The sequence below is a fragment of the Suillus discolor genome (genome assembly GCF_016758755.1).
Source record: "Suillus discolor strain FC423 chromosome Unknown F5147scaffold_10, whole genome shotgun sequence".
NCBI lineage: Eukaryota > Fungi > Basidiomycota > Agaricomycetes > Boletales > Suillaceae > Suillus > Suillus discolor.
In genome coordinates, this window is record NW_024541257.1 from 235,307 (window position 1) to 257,795 (window position 22,489).

General features: G+C 48.9%; 4 protein-coding genes across 4 annotated transcripts; 3 read left to right on the forward strand and 1 right to left on the reverse strand.

Annotated features, from left to right (window-relative positions):
- Positions 1-671: 671 nt before the first annotated feature.
- Positions 672-2,405, forward strand: F5147DRAFT_786700 (aspartic peptidase domain-containing protein; the record flags this gene model as incomplete). Its single annotated transcript, XM_041442934.1, has 6 exons — positions 672-945; positions 994-1,122; positions 1,177-1,504; positions 1,561-1,694; positions 1,743-1,861; positions 1,911-2,405. The coding sequence occupies 6 exons, from the start codon at positions 672-674 to the stop codon at positions 2,145-2,147; spliced, it is 1,221 nt and encodes a 406-aa protein (XP_041296322.1). The 3' UTR covers positions 2,148-2,405.
- An 819-nt stretch (positions 2,406-3,224) lies between these two features.
- Positions 3,225-5,051, forward strand: F5147DRAFT_570359 (glutathione synthase; the record flags this gene model as incomplete). Its single annotated transcript, XM_041430988.1, has 5 exons — positions 3,225-3,614; positions 3,669-3,805; positions 3,853-3,999; positions 4,040-4,120; positions 4,169-5,051. 5 exons carry the CDS (start codon positions 3,225-3,227, stop codon positions 5,049-5,051), a joined length of 1,638 nt encoding a protein of 545 aa, XP_041296323.1.
- A 3,733-nt stretch (positions 5,052-8,784) lies between these two features.
- F5147DRAFT_19324 (uncharacterized protein) lies at positions 8,785-9,915 on the forward strand. Its single transcript, XM_041428493.1, has 5 exons — positions 8,785-9,001; positions 9,057-9,212; positions 9,264-9,368; positions 9,438-9,581; positions 9,642-9,915. Exons 1-5 carry the CDS (start codon positions 8,954-8,956, stop codon positions 9,819-9,821), a joined length of 633 nt encoding a protein of 210 aa, XP_041296324.1. The 5' UTR covers positions 8,785-8,953; the 3' UTR covers positions 9,822-9,915.
- Positions 9,916-10,708: 793 nt separating this feature from the next.
- F5147DRAFT_758921 (uncharacterized protein) lies at positions 10,709-21,062 on the reverse strand. Its single transcript, XM_041440420.1, has 10 exons — positions 20,871-21,062; positions 20,250-20,600; positions 17,133-20,191; positions 17,004-17,078; positions 16,592-16,942; positions 16,457-16,531; positions 14,141-16,396; positions 12,175-14,086; positions 10,870-12,117; positions 10,709-10,809 (listed from the first exon to the last, which is right to left on the reverse strand). The coding sequence occupies exons 1-9, from the start codon at positions 20,965-20,967 to the stop codon at positions 10,886-10,888; spliced, it is 9,408 nt and encodes a 3,135-aa protein (XP_041296325.1). The 5' UTR covers positions 20,968-21,062; the 3' UTR covers positions 10,709-10,809; positions 10,870-10,885.
- Positions 21,063-22,489: the final 1,427 nt, after the last annotated feature.

The following is a 22,489-nucleotide window of genomic DNA, read 5'->3' on the forward strand; positions in this document are numbered from 1 at the left end:
GTTGAACGTTGAACGAACGATCTCCGATACCACACGTGCGCACTGCGCGCCACTACAGGGTAACTTCAAGTTGAATGCACCGATTTCCTTCATGGTCGAGACCCGAGGGACCAACTCTGTAGTCATGCAATTTCAACTTCCAGCAAAATTTCCCGCTTGCGTAAATGAACCAATTGGACCATGTGTAACCAGCCGACGTGCTCCAGAAAATGGCGAGCTTCATCACTGCTTCTTCTTGATACTATTATTGTATTCTATGGTTTCGGGTCGAGTTGGCAAATGGCCTCACATGGCGCGAATTCAACAACTCGATCATTGACAGACCCGGGACAAACAAGGAGAACTGCTCTCCTCGGCAACGCTTGCTACACCAACCTGACACTAACGTTCTTCTGAGGTGTATCTCTACGGAAATGAACTTGGGGTCAGTTAATGAACCAATGCATCATGGGTAAACAGGTGAATTGTAAATTCCTGAATTGAAAACCAACTTCTTGTCACTGTTGTTTTATCAGGAAGCTGGATCCTTGCACTCACGATACTCGGACCTCCACTATTTTGTCATCGCTCTCTCGAGAAGAAGCGTTTTATACGTGGCCAAGATGCCCGAGTTCGGGTTCACCAGCGCCTATATAATAGACTACTGAATATAATATTGCTTTTGAGTCAGTATGTCCGCTGCATCCTTGTTGACAATTCTCCTCCTGGCCTTGTCAATCACGGGATCGCCCGTTGAAGTTAACAATTCCCCCATCACCCTCCCCATTGCCAGGAGGCTAAGTGTCTCCAATGGCACCATTAACGCCTTGGAGCAGGATAAAGCTCGCGTGGCGGCCTTCAGGCTTAAGGACTACAACTTGAAGCACGGCGGCCATGGCGTTCCTGTGGCCAACGTTGGTAATGGATACTACGTAGCAGTTGGCATTGGTAACCCCGCCACAACTTGTAAGTTCAAGACTCAGAAAATATGCGGCTGCTGATGTATCATTGAAGACTACTTGATCGTCGACACCGGTACCTCGAACACATGGGTTGGCGCCCGCACACCGTACGTGCCGACCAGCACCAGCTTCAACACTGGTGAAAATGTGAAGGTCATTTACGGTACCGGCCACTTCTTTGGTATGACATACAAAGAAATTACAAGTTGTTGAAGATGCCTATGATTATCTATAGGAATGGAGTACACGGACACCTTCGATTTCGGTAATGGGCTCGCCATCGCCCAACAGTCGATCGGTGTTGCTACTGAGACGTCGGGCACCTTTGGCGAAGCTGACGGCATCCTTGGCCTTGGGCCTGTAGGCTTGACAGCGGGTAGCCTGACAGATGAACCGAGGACGACGATCCCGACTGTTAGTGACAACCTGCATAGCCAAAGCACCATTCATCGTGAGGTTGTTAGTATCTCTTTCCAGCCCACCACTTCAACGCAGTCAATGGTCAATGGAGAGCTCACCTTTGGTGGAACTGTCCGCAACAAGCACGGTCCCATTACGTACACGTAAGCTACTTCAGCTCCTAGATCAATCCAGGCTAATAGTAATCGTTCTGTTTCAGTCCTATCACTACCACCAGTCCTGCATCGTACTATTGGGGCATCGACCAGAGCATTTCCTACGGCTCCACGACGATCTTGTCTTCCACTGCTGGTATCGTCGATGTTGGAACCACCTTTATTCACATTGCTACAGGTGTGTATCTCGAGTGCAACGAGTAATCATGGTTTTATCGTTAGATAGATGCCTTCGACCAGTACCAGTCTTTAACAGGTGGTATCCCAGATGCGGCGACTGGTCTTCTCCTCATTTCCTCTACCCAATACGGAGCCCTCCAGAACCTGAACTTCAATATTGGCAGCGTACGACATTTCTGTCAGCCCTTACATCCCTTGTTTACCATTTGCACAGGCAATCTTCTCTCTCACCCCTAACGGCCAAATCTGGCCTCGTATCCTCAACACCTACATTGGTGGTAGTAGCAACGCCATATATCTCGTCGTTAACGACATTGGTACGCCAAGTGGCAAAGGATTTGACTTTGTTAATGGCTACCCATTCACCGAGCGCTTCTACTGTATATTCGACACCTCCCGCTCCCGCGTCGGGTTTGCTCCAACCTCGTACACTGATGCCACCACCAACTAAAATAGAGCTGCTCAAGTACACAAAGGATCGGTTTTCAGACGCAAAATAGGATTTGAAGGTCGTACGGAATCTTCTTAAGTAGGATATAGAGGTCGGTCGGGTTCGTATGATTAACAATAGCATCACATCTACTGCTTAGGATGTCTAAAATGGTGAAATGCCGATCTTGTCATCCTTGTCAACTTGCCGTCACCTGGAGGGAGGACACGGCAGCCATAGACTGGGAGGTGCAGACAACAACATGGTGTTGGCAGGCGGGTGGGAAATAGGCAAACACAGAAGAAGTCGTAGAGAGACAGCCAGTGAGAGACTTGCAGGGATCAGAAGAGATGGAGGTAAAGATCTTGATGGTAGGCAGGCGAGATGGAGGTTGAGCAGGATGATATAGTGGCGTCATGCGGGGATCTTGACAGAGTTCCCGGTATTTTCTGAATCCGAGCAACCCACCGAGAAGACACAGGCCAGATACCACACATTCTGAAGCTTAAAAGAGTACCTAGATCAGTTTCATACGTGACCATGATTTACAGAAATCTGTGAAGTACCTACCCTTCACAAATTGGAAGATTCACAGACGAGTGCGAGAACAACCCGTAATTGACAAGACTAAGCCTGAGTGTTGACAACAACTAAGTATCCTAATGCAGTCCCATTCAGTTAAGGCGTGAAATCTTGCGGGAAGTCACCTAGTTACCCGCTGGCGCCGCTCTCTGACGGTGACGTTGAGAAGCTTGTATTTTATCTCTGTCAATAGTGGAGGGAGAACTCACCAACGGTTTTCCCATAAACTAGCGGTAAAATCATGAGTCATGACGACAATGACAACTCACCATTCAACCGCCACGATCATGATGTGTCGGTGGATTCCGTCTCACCTTGAAAAACGTTCACTTCAAATCATCACTCAGCTGGATGTCCGAAATAATGCCACGCACCTAGTCGATTCCTCGTGAGCGTGCATGTCAATTATAAAGTTACCAGCCTGAGAAGGAATCACGCAAGTATTGGGGTGGATGGCACGTGGTGTTAAGTATCTTATCTGCTTATAATTCGTCGGTACGTAACCCATTAACATCGATGACCTCCTTCAACTTCTCTACCTGGCCTCCACAGCTAACTCCAGAGCAATTAGAAGCTCTGACGCTTTCTGCAACAACATACGCACTCTCACACGGATTGCTTTACCTTCCACCCTCCCAATCACCATCCAATACCCAACCACGCATACCAACCACCGCAATCCATGCCCCCCTCTCACTCATTCCCGCGCCCTTCCCCCGTGCGCAATTCCAGGCTGCAAGAGAGCTGCAGAGCGTATATAACGTGCTCTACGCACGCGTCGCGATGGATACCCAATTCTTAGATACAGTAATGGGCGCCGAGGAGGGCGTAGGAAAGGCGGATGAGTTTACTGGGACGTTATGGAGGGGATGGAAGAAGATCAGGGAGCACGGCGCACTAGCACAAGTGCGTTTGAGACTTCTTTCTTCTGTCGCATGGTAGGTCATTGATGGCACATAGCCGTTGCACCTTGGCTTGTTTAGATCGGATTATCTGTTACATGCTGCGGAAGACAGACTTGCACTGAAGCAGGTCGAGTTTAATACTATATCTTCGTCCTTTGGTCCGCTTTCTGAGCGTGCGGCTGCTATGCATAGGTGTGTTTATTTCCAAGATATCTTTTGTAAACGCTCATGCGGTATAGAAATATCCTGGCGTCCACCTCCTACTTTTCTGCATCTCCACATCTTACTGCAGACAATTTTCCAGAGAACAGCACCACCTCTGGTCTCGTTGAAGGCCTTTCCAAGGCTCACGAAGCGTATGGCGTTCGAGAGTCAGTTCAAACTTTGTTCAAGTACGCATGTATTCGTGAACTCACATCGATCCAGCGCGCGCATCCTGTTCGTCGTGCAACCAAACGAACGCAACGTTTTCGACCAACAATGGTTAGAGTATGAATTGCTAGAGAAGTATATTACCATCTCTCTCATCATCAACAGACTAATTCGCTAGAAAAGACATCAAATCCACGTTATCCGTCAAACACTCACCGACCTAGCCGTCTCTGCATCCCTCGACCCCTCCACACATGCACTCATACTCACATCCCCGACTAATTCCTCACCACACGAAATATCCACGATATACTTCCGCGCAACTTACACCCCCTCCGACTTCCCATCACCCTCCTACTACGACACGCGTTTCCTCCTAGAGCGTAGCCGCGCCATCAAATGTCCCTCTCTTCCCCTACAACTCGCAGGCGGGAAGAAAGTCCAAGAAGCACTCACGCGCCCCGGGGTACTCGAGCGTTTTCTCAATAACGAAGGCGCAAAATGGGGCGCACGCGCTCTCGATCTCACAGCACACGCAGCAGATATCCGGGCCACCTGGATGGGCATGTGGGCGCTCGACTCGGAAGATGTTGATATCGTTGCTGCGCTTGATCACTTCCCAGATTCAGGACAAGCACAAGGAAGCGTACCGCCCGGAACACGTCTCGCGCGCCATAAAGCCCCCTCGCTCGTGTTGAAGCCCCAGCGTGAGGGAGGTGGGAATAACGTCTACCGTGAAGCCATTCCTGCGTTCCTAGATGCTCTACCCGCTGAAGAGCGTGAAGCCTGGATCGCAATGGAGATGATCGAAACGCCACGCGGGGTAAGTGGTTACCTCGTACGCGCATCTCCGTCGAGTTCGGGTACGGACAACGAGAGCATAGAAAAGAAAGTCGTACGCGTAGAGGTTATCTCTGAGCTGGGTATCTTTGGGTACGCATTATTTGGAGAGGGGGAGGTGGTGGAGAGGGAGGTAGGATGGCTTGTGAGGACCAAGGGGACAGAGAGTAATGAGGGCGGTGTTGCAGCTGGGTTTTCAGTGTTGGATAGCGTGGTGCTTGTTTGATGCATGTTATTTACAGGATGGAAGATGTGTAAGTTTAGAGTTGGAAGCAATGGATTGTCGCAAGAGTGAGTTATTCAGAATTTATTTCGAAGCTGATAGGCAAGAACTGTATCTGCACACCACCAAAGTACATTCAGAAATGACAGTTCAAGATCACGAAAACTAGCCCTTACCGCTTGGGAATCCGGGTACACAGAGCACAATGGTTTTTCCCTGGACTAAGGATGTAATCGTACCACTTTCCATAATTATATGGACTTACCGATGACTGGAGCCAACGCTACTCTCCTCGTGACAGAACCAATGTGAGCGAAGCCTATGGAAAATAGAAACACAGTCAGTAGACGGAACCAGATCGCGGAAAATATCGAGGTTTCCATGTCACCTATGATTTGTGCCGAATTAGGCTCCGACGTTGAAAACGCCTCTTTGCAATTGAACGTCCCTATCAGATAGATTCAACAAGTCGATTGATTTATGTTGCAGTTACGCACGCTCAACAACTGCTCTGCGAGGGCCAGCATTGCCGAGGACTTTTTCTAAGGAAAAAAAATCTCTCGGTGCATGCCCTATGCCGAGTCCCGACTAGCTACAGCCTACAGGTCGGAACGTACCCTATGCCGACCAGTTACAGGACAATATAGCAAGTAAGCTCCCAGTCGCTGGAAAGTTGTAAGTAATACTAACGGTATGACCGTGGAAGCAACCGCTGGGATTCCTGTCTTTTTCATTTCCGACGGAACTGCCAGTGAGCGTCCGCTGTATGTCCCATTGGTCTAGCCTTTACTACGGTGATAAGGAAAATTGAATTCTTTTACTATATCTCACCCGTAGATCTCTGGAATCTTTTGTCAAAAGTTTTTGAGTTTGCCGAAGTTGCGTCGAGGGCCCATCGCAGTGGCCGTGCGTTTTGGAACACAGAGTTGTTTTTACATCCGAAGCACGTGGTGAGTACCAATGTGGCCAAGAATCCGAGCCTGGGTATTGAATCGTATTCTGCTGAGGCGAAGTACTCATGCTTTGCTTCTGTGACATTGATCAGATGCTTGATAGAGTGCTGGATGTCCTACGTTAGGTCCGCAGTGCGCACAACGAAACGGTACAATTATGTGGGTGTCAATCAGAGCGTGCCGTTCAATAATAGTCTGTTCATGGGTAATAATTTGGTTGTACGATAGCTTGAATTCGCAGGTATGTACCTTGCTCGACATGTCCTTGGTTGTAGGCGTGTAGCACTGATCTCATAAGAAAAGAAAAGAAGCCTCGCAGCTATCAAAACCCCGGTCGGCATGAGGAGCCCATTAGCAAATGTACAGGCACCTGACCGCACCTGGTCAATACCTGAACATCTTGTGCCTGTCCTGGATGTCCAATCCCCTATGGAGCTGTGCACCGGCTGCCGATGAATCGATGACGACTCGATGGACATTCGCAATGCTATTCCATTGTCGGATGATGAGGATGTTAGTTGGTGAGTCTCAGTTGCACATAACAACTGTGTAGGATCTCGCAGATGATCTGAATAGTATGACGTAAATCTGATAGATACCTTGGTGTTTTCTATGCGCCACTAAAATTTTATAGATTTGCGTCTCTTCGCTACATCTGATGGCAGTCTGCAAGGTGCCTGTGTGTGATTTGGTGTCTGTTTGTAAGGTCCCTGAGCGCGATTTAGCGACAGATATCACAATTTGGCCATGGCAAATTCATTTGAACACAGCCGTGAACCTGGGGACCTGAAGGGCTGGATCCAAAATGTCCACACTATCCAGGACACTCTGCACATTTGCCGGTAGCCCGAAGTTCACGATGTTCACATGCCACCAGTGTTGTGTTCCTACGTATCTGAAATGTATCAAGCAAGGCATAAGAGTGTGTTCAGCGTCAAATAAAGCAGTATAAAACGCGCAGCGCACGCACATCTTGAACTACATCCAGAATCACTTCACCAAGTTCATCTAATAGTACTCGACACCACCAACCTCTAGCAAAATGGCTCAGCTTATTCCTATCACCACTCCTACTCGAATATTCGAAGATCGCACACATACGGTCTACGCAGTCGCAGATGTCCCCTATAGTCAACGAGTAGTGACCTCATCCGAAGACAGGCTGGTTCGTCTGTGGGACCTGACCACAGGTGAAGTATTGAAGAAAATGGAGGGGCACACCGGTGAGGTCATGGGATTGGCGGTATCGCGAGATGGGCGGATGATAGCGACTGGTGATGAGAATGGAGAGCTCATCGCCTGGCAGACGAAAGCCGGGAAACCTCTCACCAAACTCAAAGTCCACGGCAGCGCAGTCCGCTCGCTAGACTTTTCACCCGACAATGCGTTCATCGTTACCGCGTCGTCGGCACCAAACGACCAAACGGTCAGGTTTTGGAACACCAAAACATGGACGCAATACCCCGTAAGCTACGACTGCGGTGCTACTGTCCGCTGCGTTCGGTATGCGCGGTCTGGCGTATATATGCTTGCGGTTGCAACAGACCAAGATATCCAAATTTACATCGGCGAGAAACTTCAAAAGAAGTTGAAGGGTCACAGTCACGGCACCTTGTCACTCGCCTGGTCTCCCGATAGAACGCGCCTTTTTTCGGGAGGAGATGACCATGATCCCAGCATAAGGGAATGGGACGCGTCGAGCTGGACGCAGGTCGGTGTTCCCTGGACGGGCCACACATACAAAGTCAATTCTATCGCCATCAATTATTTAGGCACACATGCAGCTTCCGCCTCTAGCGACAACACTGTTCGTCTCTGGCAGCTCTCTGATAAACAAACTGTCGCCATCTTCCAGCACACTTCTTCTGTCATTTATGCAGCCTTCTCTGCGGATGGCACGCACATCCTTAGCGGAGGTTATGATAAGAAAGTCACAGACTGGACAGCACCCGAGGGTACTTTGCCAGCGTATGCTTTCAAGGAAAAGGTAATTTCCGGTCAGTTTACCTTCCTATTGTCATCTCATCTTGCATCTTTTTTTATTCAAAGGTTCTAGAACCTGCTTCCAAGTGGCAGCTAGCATCAAAGGTAACGTCCAATTAACCACACATTTGCTCGTCTCATCATCATTTTGATTCAAAGGCTATAGAATCTGATTCAGAGACTGAAAGCTCCGATTCAGAGTCTCTGCAGGAAGTTTTGACAACTCAAACATTCGATTCCAAGCCTTTGCAGGCAATTTCGACGACCGAGAGCTTCAATTACAAGCCTCTGCAGACAGTTTTGACGGCTGGAAGCCCAGATTCCAAGTCTCCGCGGGCAGTTTCCACAACTGTCAACTTCGATTACAATTCTCCACATGCAGTTTCGACGAATGGAAGCGTCGATTTCAAGCCTTTGCAGGCAGTTTCAACAACTGAAAGCTCCAATTACAATTCTCTGCAGGCATCTTCGACAACTATAAACTTTGATTACAATTCTCCACACGCAGTTTCGACAAATGGAAGCGTCGATTTCAAGTCTTCGCAGGCAGTTTCTACTACTGGAAGCTTCGATTCCAGGCCTCTGCAGGCAACTTTGGAGTCCACAACCTTCGATTCCAAGCCTCTGCATGCAGCTTTGGCCACCACAACCTTCGCTTCCAGGTCTCGCCAGTCACCTTTGACTGTCCAGTCTGTATCGAATGAACAGTTCGTTTCCAAGGCTGAACAATTTGTTACCAAGTCGAAACAATATATTTCAAAGGTATGACTTTGTCCTTTGCTCGTATGGCGCTGTTTGAGCCTTTTTTTCACGTAGACACTTGTCACCACGGATGAGCTCCTTGCTATCACCAAGACCACCCGTATTGCATCCATCACAGGGGACTTGGTTACCGCTGAAAAGGTCCTCACTCAAGATATTACTGCCGATGCCAAGAACTTCGCCTCCTATGCCAACCGCTCTTTTGTTATGGCACGCAAACATAACTGGGAAAATGCGTTCAAGGATGCAAACAAGGTAACAACGACTCAGCATGCCCTGGTTAAAATTTCGCTGATCTCAATGGTCACAGTCCCTTGCCATACGGACATCATTGGCTGGCTATATTGCCAAAGGTATCGCCCTCTGCGGAAAACAGCTTCTCGAGGACGCGAGGACAGCCTTTGACCTGGGGTTCACGTTCACTCAGGGAAACGTGGATGCTACTGTGTTCCTTTACTTAATCAAGGTAGGTTGATCTTTTCGTCTTGCGTACCTTGCGCTTCATTATGTGTTTCAGGCTATTGCGCTCTTCAATGCTAACAGACACGAAGAGGCAATGGTTCGTGTGGATCAGCTGTCTACTGACCCTTCTGCCGATCCCTTCGTTTGTGGTGTCGTGGTGGTGAGTCTCGTGTTCTCAATCAGGCTTATACTCGTGTACTAACTGATTGGTCTGCGCGTTGTGCATCAGGCGAGTCTGCGACTCCAACTAGGAACCAGTGCCTTCAATAGCGCGCGTCATAGTGAAGCTGTCGAGCACTTCACTGCCGCTGTCAAGGCTAGCACTTTCTTGGCTAAATCCGCCGCTCCTGCTGCTTGCGAGGCTTTCACTGTGGTACGTTTAATATGACGTCACCGGAAAATTCACCTGTGCTCAACTGTGCCTGTTTTGCAGCTCTTCGGATGGGACATCGAGGCCCTGTGGGAAGCCTCCAACAAGAAACTGATTCTTGCGCTCCTTAGGGCTGGCAGGCTTGGAGAAGCCTTCCAATCGTATCGTTTTGCGATGAATGCAAGCGATGAGGCTACGAAGACCGGCTTGCATTCTTGGATCTTGAGTAAGTCTTTCCGGTAATACTACTCATGCTACGGTGTTCATCCTTTTTTCACTTAGCTCTCTCATTGGGATGAATGCCGCAGTGTTCCTTCCCCCAGACTGTTACATATGTATAATCTGAGATTGAAACACGGGTATCCTGTATGAATTTGCTCTAGCGATTACTATTTCATGAATATCTGTTAACTCTTATTGATACGCTAGAATGCAGACCGATGATTCTATGATGCTTCCCTCCACGCCACTGAGTAAGTCCTGCGACAACGCGCACCCTTCTTCGATTCCTACACGTTCAATGTCTGGACACTTAAATCGAGAGTCACTATCTACATCAATTCAAACTGATCGTCGATTGAACAATTCCTTCACAGACTTACTGGTTCAAAGGTCTATCATACAAGAAAGTTCCAATGGCGGCCTGAGCATAAGTATATGTCCGCCTGTCTCGTCCTCTCCGCCTGATGCACTCTCCGGAATACACGATACGCAACGATCCTCAGGTCCATAATCCATATTGTTCCACTCACCGCTTCTGTTTACAATTGGAATGATGCATCTCTTGGGGAAAAAAAAATGCACAAAGAATGTCTTGTAAGTGACTCGTTGTCTTCCAATATTATCGTCCTCAGACTCATTCTCTCTTGTCTTATGCGCGGACTTCTACTTCATACTGCACCAGAGGAGAACGTACAACGTTTTACAATGTGCTCCCGATGCATGCAAATTATAGACTGAAATCATAGGCTACTGCCCGTTCGTGCATATAAGACATTTGCGCCAGAACCAGACATTGCAGACTGTGCTCTCGATATTCCACTACTAGTAATGCATCAGGGTTGTCAATCGCTCACCGGTGCATTGAATCTCAAGTCGTACGATTGACATGGGAGTCCTCTTTCAAACCAAACACACAAGAGCTCCTCAGATTCGACTACATTTACAGAGAACATTACAGACGCTAATATTACATTGACTCGGAGGTCAGTTTTGGTGCCGTGTTTAGTTGCTGGTGACCAGAAACACAGTCAGCCAGGTTCCTAGCAGATAGAGAGGCGCTAACACTCACTGAATAGACCTGGCGTTCATTCGAGAAAGTCCTTCTCAGTCAGAATGCGGCCGTTGAGCATCTTTCCGAGATGAGTTGGTAGATACCCCATGCCTTTCCTTCTCATCCCGAACAACTCCTTCAGTGGAGGAAGCTGGGATCGCTTGAACATGCATGATGCTCTCGCAGAAGGGCGATTGTCTATCTTGATGAACCCATCGTTGTCGGCTACCAAGTCCTCTCCCTTCAAATCCGGCGCATTGAGTCCTAAGAAGCTGCAAGTGTGCAGATACATGTCGTAATCGGAGAAATAGAGTTGGGCCGCAAAAAGATTGAGCTGGCAAATCAGCGGTTGCGATGGTGTCAACCGTGGGGCCGAAGGAACACAATAGAGTCGAAGGTTGTCGCATGCCTGCATCGTTTGTATGATGCGAGGAGTGTAAACACACAGGTGAACTACCTTGCTCGTGCGGATATCAGGTAGTAGTTCGTTCACTTCATCCGGGTTCATGATTACCAGCATTGGGTGGCCAACGTTACTGGATACAATCCAGTTGACGGGCCGCAGATAATCATCCACTTTTTGGGTACCAGAGCTAACCGTATGAGCGAAGTCGCGGGTGACTAAAACATTGTGTGCCCACTGATCGCGCTCATAAAATTCGGCGGTAGTGTCAACAAGGCTGGATAGCACTTGAATGAACGCGGGAGAATCTGCGGCAATCCGGCCAAACTTCACGAATTGACGAACGTGTGCATGCATGTTCGGCTTTGCAGGTTCGACCTTGGGGGGTCTTTCCACTTGACGTTCTCTCTCTACCTCATGGATCACCTCCCTTTCTTGTTCCTCGTCCATGCTCCTTTTGTGAGCTGATAGAATTCCGAGCTCCTCGCACTTCCTTTGGATGTCTGAATCGAAACCCTGCGATGCCCGAGAAGAACTGTGCGGCGCGTACAATTCCTCCAATGAACGTTCCTCTGGTTGCAACCAGGCTGTCTCTAGGGTAGAAATTGAAGTGGTAGAGGTGTGCGACAATTGAGTCCATGCGGAATGCCGTGTATTGAAATCTGATCGTTGTTGGATCCAGGACAGTGTGCGCATCTCAATATCATTGGAAGTTTCAAGCATCGCCCAGTGCAAGATATCTGACACATTGACAGGGTCGTCATCAGCTTTCTGAGCTGCCGAACGAATGCTCCGGTCAATTTCAGCTGGAGCGAAGAACATTACTGATTGCCCATGGCCCAGCTTGCGCATCCGCATACATCCTTTATCATCAGTAATTAATATCAAAACCGACGTGCACGACCTCTGGAATCACGAACCTTGCATTAGGCGATCCTTCGTAACTTTGGGGCCAAGCGTGACAGCAGCTCGGAAACCGTGAGGCAGCTTGACGTCTGTTCCCCTCGTATGGGCATCGTCTAAATATACTACGCATTGGTCAAGCTGCTGTGCGAAAGGGGACGATACAAGGGGCTCGATCCTCCCATCCAGACTGACAACAACGAGTTCATCGTCGTCATTCACGAAGACTGCAGCCTTGGCGTTGGAAGTGGCTCTAAGCCATGCTTCGGCCAACTCTTTATTCCTCAATTCCAGCATCTGCGCCCCCACATCTAGGAGCACGCGGACCTCGGGGGTTTTTTTGACGAGAGTATTAATGAAGTTATGCACGCTTTGGCCGGGTGGTATGCCTTCGTAGTGATCATTTTCCAGGCGCAGAAGAAAGGCTAGGACTCGAGCATTCGTGCTGCGTTGGTAGTCAAGGTCGCGCTGCACAATTGAGCTTGGTAGCAGATATCGGTTGTCATTTGTGCCAGAAAAGCCGGTTGTGAGATGATTCTTTTCTTGGGCAAGATCCCATCCGGAACAGGTGAGCTTACTGGGGAAGCCCTTGGCTTCCTTGGGGAAAACAACTCGAGACAGATAAAAATCTATGACTGCCTTGTTGGTTGCGAACAATTGCCGAAGGTCATTTAGCTGGTCTGTGGATTCCGTGTTGATTCCGTTAAGGCGCCGTAGACTTTCTGGGACGGAGGGAAGTCCAATTACCCAGGATTCATACTCGAGAGCAGGATTGTCCTGCTTCAGCAGGAGCTCGAAGCATAACATCAACTGCTGGAGTGTGAGGCCCGCATAGTAGTATGATAGGGACGTAAGAGTGACAGCAACATCTGGATGGCCAAATTCTGCCCGCAGCGAGGGCATGTCTTTAGCACGGAATGGAACAGCTAACATCGTTCGTTGGGGGGCAAGGCCATAGTCCACGCGCCAGCGACGTTCCCTGAGGGCATACACCAAGACACCACATGCCAGTAGTCCACGCAAAACTAGAAGACCGGGCCAGACAGTAGTGTCTCTATAGCGCTCCATCACCAAGCCGATATCAATGTTGGATACATTCTCAGTTGCAATGAACTGGTGGACTGCTTGTTTGATGTGGTCAGGAGCTTGATCGAAGCTGATGTTTTCAAGTGCCCCGCTGTAAATGACATCTTGTGCGATCCATTGGACCAGTTCTTCGCCTGCTGTGGGGTGCAGAACTCGAATGAAGGGGAATGCTCCGTGCTTGCGAATAGACACTTCGGAGTGATAGGGAAATTTACTGATGAGCCGAGTAGCGTGTTTTGCGACAAGACTCAACACTTGTTGTGTAGTCGTCCACCTGTCAGGATGCCCCTGAAGCGACCTTTGGAGGCCGACGGTGTACACCAGTTGGTAGCGAACGTGTAAAATTTCATCACTTTCGTCTAGGATATCGCGTGTATGATCATCGAGCCACAGCTGGGTCTGCAGTATATCTTCAGCAGCTTCAGACTGAGGGGGTAGCTGACGCTCAACGGCCATCAACTGGAACGACAGGATATGATCTGGTTGCACGAGCAAGATGCCCTTGGTGTCCATGCATTCTTGCATCAGGTCACGATACATTTGCACCTTCGATGAGTCGATGTCAAGAGCGCGGGAAAATGGAATATAGAAAATGCGCCTCTGCGTAAGGCCGCTTAGTCGTTCAACCAGGAGCTGGAACATTTGAGTAGACAACGACTTCGGCACGATTACTCGAACCAGTTTATGGCCGTCGGAAAGCGCGGCTGCTGCGAGAGGAACGATCACATAGGATTTCCCTTCGCCCATGTTCAGTTGGAGAGAAGTATTTCGCCCTTCGTGGGGTGATATCATCTCCCGCGCAACCTTCATTTGAACAGGCCGTGCCAAGAACTGACTCTCAATCTGCAACACTTATCGTCAACAGTCGTGAATGAATGACTTCTCTCCGAAGCTTACCTGTATGAGAAGCCAATCAGGGTACAGCTCCGAATCAGATCGCTCGCATTCTTCATTGTCCAATTCCTTGAAAAACTCGCCCCAGTTCTTACTAGCGGCAAATATGAACAGCCTTCTCGAGCGTTGCAGTCGTAATAGCATCTGTGACAGGGAGACAAGAGCCGTACGCCACTCCGTCTCCAGATGACATCCTGATGCAGAAGCCATGCGAGCGAAGAGGAGATTTGGGGTGACTCGAGGCCACAACCCAGCATTGTATAACGCATTCTCGGCGGGAGAGACAGGGGAGAGGATGCGTACGATAGATTCGAGTGCATCTTGGAATTGCCGGCGATGAAGAGAATGGTACTCTCGCAATACTTCCATCGTGTATGGTGCAGGATCTGGTAAGGCAACAATCTTTTCTTCGCAAAACACCAGTCTGCTCTGGTCCAGATCATTGGCGTAGTTACGGCGGAACTTGTTGCTTGCTCGGTCGCGAAAGCCGTTGATAAGCTGTTGCAACTTCGCTGTGACTATGGTGTCTGGAGATACCAAATCTCTCTGACCGGAATTGGGCAGAACATAGGAAGACCCATTCATGCACATAACAGCCGGATTTCTAGCGAAGAGGTGATTGGCATCGACGAATGAGGCTGGTGAAGCAACAGCCGAGCTTTGAAGGTGGGGATCAAGATCGTATTGTGAGGGTAGTTTTGACGGGGCATGAGTGGCATGGAACGAGTTGAGGGTCTCTTGCAGGGCATCTAAGTGTTGCTTCAGACAATGGTTTGCCCAACAGCTGCGGTATAGTGGGCGAAGTTCCCCCGACAGTTTGTTGAGATCGTAGCAGTTCGCTTGCAGCATATTCAGAGCCGGAGGATTTTCGCGCGGCCAAGCATCCTGAACTTTATGAAGAATGAGATCCTTTTCAGAACGACGCCTATCTTCAAAAGCTGAATAACGACGCCTCCCAAGAGCCTGTTCATCTTCCCCTCTCCCTGCAGGTAGGTATCTCTCTTGGCTGGTCTCATAATCTTTGACACACGAACTGATGATGCTGTCCAACACTGCACTGGAAGGCATAAAACCATCCGAGAGATCATATGACACAAACTCCGGTGGGTCACCCAGGGTGCGAATTTTGGGAACAGTAGCGAAGGCTAGGAGTGTTGGGACGAGTGCATGCTCATCCAACAAGCCATACGACACTGAAGCTAGGGTGAAGACGAGCTGAAATGTATCGTCCTTCGTAGCAGTGCGACAGTGGCCATATGCAGAAAGGAAGATGTGGTGGAATGGCCGAAGCCAAGATTTGGAATATTGCAAGCTGAACGATGGTTCACCAATGCCCTGGACGCTCTTCCACTGAGTCAACAAACTGAGGATATCCTGTCGCACCGGAAGCTTGTGTGGCCACTGGAGTGTCATGAAGGCAGTATTAAACGCCCTCTCTTCTGCATTTTTATCGGGTACATCACGTGAAGCATAGACGACATCTGTGTCACTGAGCAGAATTGGAAGAGAAAACTGATTAGGGTAGACCGCAGAGGCACGGATGGATGCACGCTCGAGAAGGTGGTTGGTGAATGGAGGAAGATGAAATGTAACATCAAGGTCTGAAGATCCTTCGGAGAAAGTTGCAAGTTGCTTGCCGTACTCCATAATAGATTTTGCAGCTGGATGGAAGCCGTGGTGTTGTGCGAGGGATGAAAGACACGACCATGAGACTGTCTGCATCTTCTGAAGATGTGTGGGATACCATACGCGCATAGTTGACAACGAACTGATCTCGCGCAAAAGATATATATCGCGAGGGTGAAGCTTCATAAAAGACCGGCAAGCCGCAGAATGCATGAGATGCAACGCTTCCTCTGTTCCTGTTCGACCCGTCAGGGGATCAGGAAGACAGCCGCTAGTAATAGCGTGGAGAAGTGCTTGATAGAGCTTGTTCGTCAGACCTACACGCCCAGTAAGACAGCATAGATCTGTATCAACCCTGTACAAGTGATACTCCACTCGGGGGCCTTTACTCGTAATGGTAACCTGGACGTGATGCTCATTAACAGCGTATGAGATACGACCATATGGGATGATGACAGTACGGGGATGCTCATCCATGGTTTGCGACTTCGGACGCATAACAAGTTGATTGACCAATCCCAACATCGTTCCAGTAGACTGAATGCCATCAACGACCATGTTGCGCATGTTACGGGACTGCAGTTCCCCATCCTCGTCGACGAAGAATTCCAGACCATACCGGGGTAAATCAGCCTTCAACAAATAAGTGTTACTATAGTACGTGTCAGTATCATACACAGCGCTAGCACATACACTTGCCTCGTCCCATAAAGAAAAAACATGCACATGACGAAACACGTCCAACATAGGGTCAATGACCCCAACGGACTAAATCCGATGCAAACAAAAAAAAAAAAAAGTGTTACTAGAGCCCTTGTTGTATGTGACCATCATGTGGCAGGCGTCTTCCAGGGGACGCATTCTCTTGGAGATCATGTCCCACGTGGGGCTACGTATGTCGAGCAGAGTGGCACCGCTGGCATTCTGCAGCGTCGAGGGGCCCGAAACAGCAAATTCCAGGACCCAATTGTCACGTGAAGACTGCCACGCACGTTCTGCTGGCCGAATCTCTATTTTGTATGCGTCCAGGTTAAGCCAATGAGTATGGTTTTCTATCAAGGTCGTCGGTAGGTCCCCCACAAATTTCTGGCTCGGAATGAGTTGAAGGTTAGGCGAGTCTTGTTTGATATGCTTCGCACGAATAATGAGGTCGTTTGAGTCGCGGAGAGCAAAAGACACCTTCATTGACAGGTAAATGTATTGTTTCAGCTGCTGAGCGATGACAATGAGGGTGACTAACCTGATAGCCATAAGGGTTCCCGCGTGTCGCATACTCCATTCCAGAAATATCAGCTGGAACAATGTCCAGAACTTGCTGTAATTAACGAGTGAGCATGCACCAACAGAGTCGTAACTTGCAAAAGCTAACATCACCGAAAATTGCCTGATATGTGGGATGTTGCACGATAGTCGATGGAAGCCTACCCAGCCGCTTCCCATCAACGAGCAAACACCCATCAATTAAGTTATAATGCACAGATTGCGGTGACTGAGAACCAGAAGGTGCCGTCTTCGTCACAAACCAACGAGAACACGGAGCCGGCAGGGCATTCCAAGAAGTTCCTCGTCTGTAGCTGCCCCAGATTGCTTTCACCGCAGAATCGAGACCCTCCCTGTGATTCTCTACATATTGACGAACAGCGGCTTCTAATGCGTGGCAGCATCTCTTGTCTCGTTCTAGTAGTAGCTTGGAATGTTGTGATAGATTGTCCAGGTGGCTTGGAGTATTGTCGTAAATCATGACCCCGCAGTACACAAATACCTTGATGTCGTCATTTGATATCAAGAGTAGCGAAGGATCTTCATCAACATGAAAGGTGCTTCGACAGGTGGCGGCCATATCACGAAGTCGTCCTTGCAAATCCCGACTGGCCTTCTCGTCGTCACTGGCTTGTATTTTCTGTGAAAGCTGCCCCAGAAACGTAAAGGTCGCTGTTCGTATCCTCCGAAGCAACAAATATCCCCGACTTTTGATACTCTCTTCCTGTGTCGAGAACAAGACACGGCACACAGTCATGATGATAGTGCTTATCGTGACACCTTCCAGCCAATTTTCTACGACGTTCGCAATCAAGGACTCCAGCTCTCCGAGCAGTGCGCTAAGGAATGGTATGCTATTCAGCTCCTCGTGCCACGGAAGGCTCTCATCAGATGACTTGGAAAGTGGGCCAACTTGTGAGACGGCTTGCGCGAATAATAGATGGACTTCTTCGCATCGAAAATTGAGTGTCCTCGCACGGAGTTCACGTAGCACATTCATCCATTGCAGTAATGGTCCACTTCGTAAGACTCCGAAAGCGATGAATTCGTGAATGGTCAGGTCCTTGTGACAATCTGCCTGGTTGGCGATGACCTCATTTGAGGTGTGCGACGTTCCTGCGAGGTAATGCTGCAGATCATAGTATGGCCCCTTTGGAAGAGTGAAAGTGCAGAGTTTACTAGAATTCCAGTGCAGCAGTGCGTCGGCTATCCATGCATCTTTGGTTATATCAAAAGGTTGATATACGAGACCGTTGTTCACACAGATGAGGTCGGCATGCGTGGGAATATTTTGGTAATGGTAATGACACGCAGCGAAGGGTTTGGCTTCTGACGCCAAAGTCAGCCTTTGTCTTGGATGACATTTGCGGTATTGCTGTAAGGCGCCATAATTAGGCAGCGTGATGAAGGGGGGAGTGGGCAAAATCTGTTCTGGAGTGCAGATGTCAACGAGAACATGGAATGTCAAAGATCTCCACATGTCAAACGCGATGGGGCATGCTAGCTCGAACACAACCATAATCGCTTGCTGTTCATACCGCGGTAGTGGCCACTCGTGAACTGCAATGGTCATGGATCGCATCCGCTGCTCTAGGTCACATTTGTCACACCACCGATAGTGGTACTCATTACCCCAGGAGCTGACACGGTATTCATGTGATGAGCTTGCTGCGCTCTTCTGGAGCTCAGTGTACTTCTCGTTGAGGGTCCGAAGCTCAGCCAACTTCTTCTCCCGCTCCTCCTGAGCATCTGTCTCGATTTTCCGCTTCAAATCTTGCAACATGGGTGTCTTGTAAAAATACTGCACTGCGAACGATCTGTTATTGTCGGTGGACGAGAGTACCGACAGATGGTCGGAAGCCCGGAAATCACGTTCTTCCAAGTAGGCGCACAACTTCTTTAAACGATCAAGGGCTGAGGATTGTCGGATCAGGAGATTCATCCAAAGGGTCGATGGGACTTCAGGAGGATAGTTTGCCAGGAGGGGGATTTGTTTAACAACAATCTTGTCCATCGCTACCCAGAGTTCGAAAAGAGTAAGAAGCATGATTGACGTATTCTCCGGGTTTCCTTTGTAATTTTCCAGCGCTCGCGAGGAGTATGCGGAGGCACATGCCTCAATCGAGATACAAGCGGAATCGATGCTCTGAAGTGAGATACGCGCTACCCAGTCATCAATGCCTGATCTGACGACCGTCTCGAAGTCGATTAAGGAAAGGGATGGTTCTGCAGCATGAGCAGCTATCAGGAAGCTAGCATCAGCGTCAAGGAAATCATCAATTGTGCCGCGTGCGCGGTGGCTGGGTTCGAAAGGGGCTGATGTGGAAGACGGATGCTGGTTCAGCAAAGCTTGGCATATGTATTCTCGACTCGTGTTCAAGGAAAGGTGGGTATCCTTCAAGACCGAGAGGGTCTTGGGAGCCCAATGAGGTGAGGTCTGTTGCACGTCTTGAACAGATTTCCATCTTCCCTCTAGGATACTCTTAACTCCACTCGTGACCCTGACGACCATACGTGATAACTCTGGAGAAGCAGAGGTTCCAAGCTTGAAAAGACGGCGTGCGATCTTTGCCGACATGAAGTGTAGGATGTCATTCGACAAGTTATTATCGATAGCGAGGGTTGTGACCCTAGCCATCAAGAACAATAAGAATGATTTATAGGTCGTTCGTCCGAGAGCGTTGCGCTCCAGAGTCGTCTGTAAAGCAACGCGAATGACAAGCCAAAGCGGAGACCGCCTCCATGGCAATTTCGCGTTGTTCCACAGCACGTCATCTCCGATGCGTTTGCGGATGCGAGGAACATCAGCAATGCTCCCAATGCCACGGAGTATACCAGTCAGGAGTTCGGTGATATACCGGGGATGAGTTGTATCCCTCTCTTCAGGAACAGTGGAATCAGCTTTTTTCCTCGTCGCTGCCGCATCAAGGACATCATGATCCATGCGAACGAGAAAATTCGCCAGCGCAGCAGGAAAGGTAGCGTCATTGACAATTGTGTCTGGAACCGTGATAGCAGGTCCAGGATACGAACAGATCAGCTTTCCCTTTGCGCCCATCACTGCGGCGGGGTCAGGAGAGATCTCGAACGATTCGAATATGGTTTCAGATTCAAATTTTCTCATGACCACCGCAGCATTTTGCGCGCGAATCATAAATACTAAGACGTCTTTAAAAATAATAGCTTCAGCACGGGGAAAAATACAAATGAGGTGAAAATAACAGACCTTTGTCGTTCATGGCATTGATCTGAGTTTGAACTTCTTTAAGGGACATGGCGCTGAATCTGATTGAATGTTGAAGGTTCTGAAGCATTTTAAAGCTGCTCGCCCAAAGCTGTTGCTTGTCGGACGGTAGCTGTTCGTTGAAAGCTTGAGCAGCATCCAATACCGCCCGAGATAAGGCCAGCTCGTTCTCAAGGGTATGGTCGCTTGCTTGTGGTAATTTGAGGGGGAAAAACACATGATTGATGATATATTCCATCGAATGTTCAAGCATGTTGCTAGGATGAAAGAAGAGTGTAGTGAGGGTGACTCGGGAACCCAGCCAGGTTAATAAGGCTTTCCTAAGCGCTCGTCCTGCATACTCGCAGAAGCATCAACATGCTATCGCACGCGTGCCCATCAGTATAATGATTGAGGCCATACACGGGCATTTGCTTGAAGAGTAATTTAGATCCCAAACAGGATCATGCCTGCAGGGTCGAAGTTTGATGCACTGTGAGCGGGCAAGCAATCTGTGGAGTCTGCTTATCAAATTGCGTCAACTTCTTTACGATTTGGCGCTCACTGATTTTGAATTGTCCAGCTTCAACATTCCTCAATCAACCGTTCATCCTTGCAACATACTCACAACCTCGGCCTCGAAACTTCCGCCAAACCTCTTCGCTGCGCCCTGCACAACTTCAAGTTCGCGCAGCGTCGTAGGCAACGTGATCAAATCCATAGCTTTGGTCTAGACCCTGAAATGACATGAATGCCTCGTTGCCTCACCGTTGTCTAAATATCGTACAATGCGTCCTTCTGCATCAGATCTTGCACACACATTAGCACTGGCCAGTGACGGATGCGGAAAAGTTCATCAATGATATCGGTGTCTGTGTTTCTGCTTCGATGTACAACAGGTGTGCGTTATCAAGACGCCCCGGTCAGACCCTTGAGCCTAATGGGGGGACAGAACTCCGAGTCTTCGACAGACTCAGCCAACAAATAAGTAGCATAGGGTCAAATCTGTTGTTCAGTCGCCGCCAGTACACTTGCAACAAAAGATTGAGTAAATGACAGTAAGTTTGGTCGTGGCCACTGATCAGGGAGGATTGGCTTATTGCCACCTTGGTCTCCTGATCTCCAGATCGCAAGACAATTTCGTCTTTGATTCTGGATTGGTTAATTCTCTTCCTGGGATCGACGCGGTGAGTATGTCGGCTGGCACGAGCGATCGGGGTGAGCCGGCCTCACGTTGGTTTCTGTGCCAGCCGTCATGCGCAGCGTGTTGGTGGCGCACGAGGGTTACAAGCTTTGACGGTAACAAGTTGAGGGGCGAACTGATTTTGACACTTGAGGATATACGGGGCGCTAGCTAGCCTCCACAATTGAACAAGAGAATCGACAACTTGCAATCAACTGATCATTCGACAGAATCTACTATGCTCGTCATGCGCTGTAAATGATGTATATTCTTAGGGAAATAGAGGGCAATGTTGACTCATGTTAACGTTATAACTTACAATTGTAGCTTCGCATTTTTGAGATCCGTTGCGATTGTCGTCGTGATGGTACAATCGTATCAGTGAAGTCTTCAATCATTGGTCGATAAAATAACAGCAGATAGAACCAGTCTTCTTCGAGCGCTCGTTGACCATTCCACAACGCCGTGGCTTGAATAGTGGGCTAGGAAAAATTGCATTGGTACTACTACTAGTATGTGTCTTTTTGCACCGGATCTTGCACACACATTGGTGTAGCACCTTCCACTGGACCCTGGTTAGCGACGAGTACGGTAAAGTTCATCAATGTAATGATATACCAGCGTCCTTGTTTCCGCCGCGATGTGATGTGTGTCATCAAGACGGCCGCATCAGAGAATCGTGCCAGCCTGATGGAGGACAGGACTTGGACCGACAAACCAACGAATAACTGAGTCCAAAATTATGTTCACACGCCCTCCATTAATTCTCTCCTTCAACCATCCCCAACGACGAACGCGCTTCTTGTCCAAATGTCCATCACGCTCAGTCGCCATCGGTACGTTTGCAACAGACGACCAAGCAAACTAAACCTCACTGCTTCTCATAACAGTAAACTTGGTCGTAGCCACTGCTCGGAGAGGATTGGCTCATTGCCAATTTCCTGATTTCAGGACAGTTTCGTCCTTGATTCTGAATTGGCTGCTTTTCTTCTGACCGACGCGGTGAGTATGTCGGCTGGCATGAGAGATCGGGGTGAACACCGGTGCCACGCTGCTTTCT

Excerpts from the sequence above, each read along its gene's own strand:
- F5147DRAFT_19324 (XM_041428493.1), top strand. The coding sequence starts at position 8,954 with ATGGCACGCAAACATAACTGGGAAAATGCGTTCAAGGATGCAAACAAG. Across the intron at positions 9,369-9,437 it reads TCGTTTGTGGTGTCGTGGTG|GCGAGTCTGCGACTCCAACT; the intron begins GTGAGTCTCGTG and ends GTTGTGCATCAG. Across the intron at positions 9,582-9,641 it reads CTTGCGAGGCTTTCACTGTG|CTCTTCGGATGGGACATCGA; the intron begins GTACGTTTAATA and ends CCTGTTTTGCAG.
- F5147DRAFT_758921 (XM_041440420.1), bottom strand. The coding sequence starts at position 20,967 with ATGGATTTGATCACGTTGCCTACGACGCTGCGCGAACTTGAAGTTGTG. Across the intron at positions 16,532-16,591 it reads AAGACGCCTGCCACATGATG|TCCGTTGGGGTCATTGACCC; the intron begins GTCACATACAAC and ends CATCGGATTTAG. Across the intron at positions 12,118-12,174 it reads GAAGGATCGCCTAATGCAAG|GATGTATGCGGATGCGCAAG; the intron begins GTTCGTGATTCC and ends CTGATGATAAAG.